A 3055-nucleotide genomic window follows, 5' to 3' on the forward strand; every position below is an offset into this window, starting at 1 on the left:
GTGGTTTAAGAAGTTTTTTTGTGTTGTTTTGTTTGTTTGTTTTTTGGTAAGCTTTCTTTTTGTTGCTGATTTTGTGCAAGGGTAAAATAAAAGGAATATTATGTAAGTAAGACAATGACGACCGGGTGCCGGGGTAAAACGAACACACGGGTCGGTACCGCTCGGAGAACGAGCGACGCTTCTGTCACAAATTCACTTCAAAGTCCATTGTTACTTTGTTAAAGATTAGGTAAACAAAACAGTGACCAGTCACCTCACGCACGATTTGTGCTCGAGTTGTGGGTGGGGCTTTATAGGTTATGACGGGTCGCACTTCCCTCACCAGCAGTTGAAAATTTATTGTTACCCATTGGCCAGCTTGGGTGAACATTCACTGGAGGGACTAACAATAACGACAGGGGAATGAATTAGGACGACCCGTCCGCAGCGTGAGCCGATTCAAAATTTATGACAAAGTGTCGGGCAATGAGTGACCAAGCCTGGCCGCCTGAGGCAGGTAAATTTAACCATGGGTTGATAAAATAAGGTGGCCGCAGCCGTGTTGGACAAGTGACAATTTTACACAGTTAAATTATATCGAAAAAACGCAAGGGAGGAAATGGAAAGTGGCAGTTTGTGCAGGTTGCCGTGTATTATTATATACAGGTGGCTGTCATGGCCGGTTCGACTGTACATACATTTAAAATTTAAAAATAGAGTTAAATGAGCTGCCTTTTTTATAAACTGGTGTATAAGACCTCTAAGTCTAAGTGCATTTCTTTGCAAGATCCTTTTTAGAGCCACCTTTTTTTTCTCTTGCTCCTTGAAGTTTTAAAATGGAGGGGTTCAAGAAATTGTCCACTGTATTAAACACTTTGTGTCCTGCTCTCTGTTTAATTAATTTTATCAAGTGTCCCTGTTTATCCTCTGGGACACAGCATCCAACTCAGTTTGTGGTGGCCCTGACTAAAATAAATGATTTGTACTTTGTCAATTAGGCCATACAGTAGAACTTGGATTCAGGGAAAGGAAATGGATTCCCCTTTTTTTTTTAAATTCATTAAAATCAATAAAAACAACTCGAATTCAATGAACACATGGATGAGCAAGCTCGGACTCAACGTTGATGTGGCTTCCCTCATTTTTCTCCCGCAACAAACGTTATATATGTCTGGAAACCATCCATGGCCCCTGCACCGTGAACCATTATTCGCTTAGCTAATTGTTTATATCTTGTGCAACCAATCAGCGACCTTCTTTCATTATACTAACACACAAGTTGATAGCATGTATGTGCGTATGTCATGGGGAAGAGGACACAATGGTACAGGCGTGGAATGTTAATAGAGATACAAAAGTGTCAGTCTTTTTTTTTGGCTACTATTACTAATCAATACTACACACGGATGACTTGACATAGATGTACATAATGAGTTGCTTGCTGTTCTGTGGAATCAAGTACATGTAATGTCGTATGCTAGGCTCTACACAGCAACACAACTTGTTCAGCAAACAATATGTCATGTATGATGAAAATTTAATTTAGGTGACACAGGTGTGCATTTGAATGAATCAACCCTTTTATAGGCCTACAGTGTGTGCCTGGGTAGAGTTCAGCATATTTTCCTAGAATTTTGTAGCTTTTCTTCAGTATGGCATCAAAGAAACGAAAATGCCTCTCATTTGAAACCAAACTGCCTATGACTGAGGCAGTCGAATGCCTTTTTTAAACATCATTTCATGTACTTGCTCGGTGCCTGTAGTTATTTAATCTACTCATAAACCTCATGTTTGCTATAATGAACACTCTGATTCAACAAAATTGAAGGTCAGGCGCAGCGACTTCATTATTTCCAAGTTTCACTGTTTTACATATTTACAATCAATTATATCAACTGCTGAGTCATGAATCTTTGTGTTGATATCACAAGAACAAAATTCTTTACTGAAACTCGGATAGTTTTATCAACCTTATTGCGTAGGCCTACTGAACTTGCATGCCAAATTCATAGTGAATGTCACCATTGCAACTATACTATAATAAGTTAACTAACAATTAAGGGGTTTTTTTCCACAGGTGTTTCGTCAAATTCATTCAAATATTATACCGGATAATGACAATGTCATATTACATATTATATAAATGATGTTTAATACTTCCTGACCTATCCTAGTCAGAAAAATAGTGTATGAACAAAGAAAAATATAACTAAGGCCCCACTTGTGTACTGCTGCTATCTGATACTTACTACACACTCTTGGCGTTCAATTCAAGCATAAGTTCAACTGAATACTCAAATATATTAAACAAAGACTCTTGGCGTTCAATTCAAGCATAAGTTCAACTGAATACTCAAATATATTAAACAAAGGAAAAGACATGGCGAATGGACTTAAAGGAAAAGACATGGCGAATGGACTTAAGGGAAAAGACATGGCGAATGGACTTAAAGGAAAAGACATGGCGAATGGACTTAAGGGAAAAGACATGGCGAATGGACTCGTAAACACTTTTACCGCAGTGAGCTAGGGTATCAATTTTGTTTAGCCTGCAAAGACACTGTCTCTAAGCAACACATCTGAAAAGGTACAGAAATCTGTCAGCTAATTAATGCTTCCACTTGTATTTCTTGTAATGTAATGACTCATGAAACGCTAGATGTCGACAGGGGAGTTTGGCCTTGAGTGGCAGGGTCCAAGCCCGCCTCCTAAATGATATAAATTGTAATTGTATCAATCATTAGGGGATGTGAACATTTAATTCAATTTTTTAAAAATAAATTGCAACCTTGAATTTTTTTTTTTTTCAAATTTTTCAATTTATTCTTTTATTTAATTAATTATTTTTTTGTGTGTGTCTGCAGATGACATCATGATTCTGGCCAGGAGGCGAAATCAGGAACAAGAAGGAGATGATGTTTAGGTCATGAGACAAGACATCGTTACATTAATATTTGTAAGGATTCATTTTTATTTGTTAAAATAAATCAAATGTGTTATCGGGCAGATGTGTTGTTGCCTTATTTCTCCTTGACATGCCACAGTTTTCATATATATATATGTATATATATATATA

General features: G+C 37.3%; 1 protein-coding gene across 1 annotated transcript in view; it reads left to right on the top strand.

The window, feature by feature from the left end:
* LOC101850614 (single-stranded DNA-binding protein, mitochondrial) overlaps nucleotides 1-2983 on the top strand; it is a gene marked incomplete at its 5' end in the record, with an annotated part of 25950 nt that extends 22967 nt beyond the window's left edge. Inside the window, 1 exon segment of the mRNA XM_005111411.2 lies at nucleotides 2844-2983. Coding sequence (XP_005111468.1) covers nucleotides 2844-2902 — 59 coding nt within the window. The 3' untranslated portion in view covers nucleotides 2903-2983.
* Nucleotides 2984-3055: the final 72 nt, after the last annotated feature.

Source organism: Aplysia californica, unplaced genomic scaffold, assembly GCF_000002075.1.
Source record: "Aplysia californica isolate F4 #8 unplaced genomic scaffold, AplCal3.0 scaffold01055, whole genome shotgun sequence".
NCBI lineage: Eukaryota > Metazoa > Mollusca > Gastropoda > Aplysiida > Aplysiidae > Aplysia > Aplysia californica.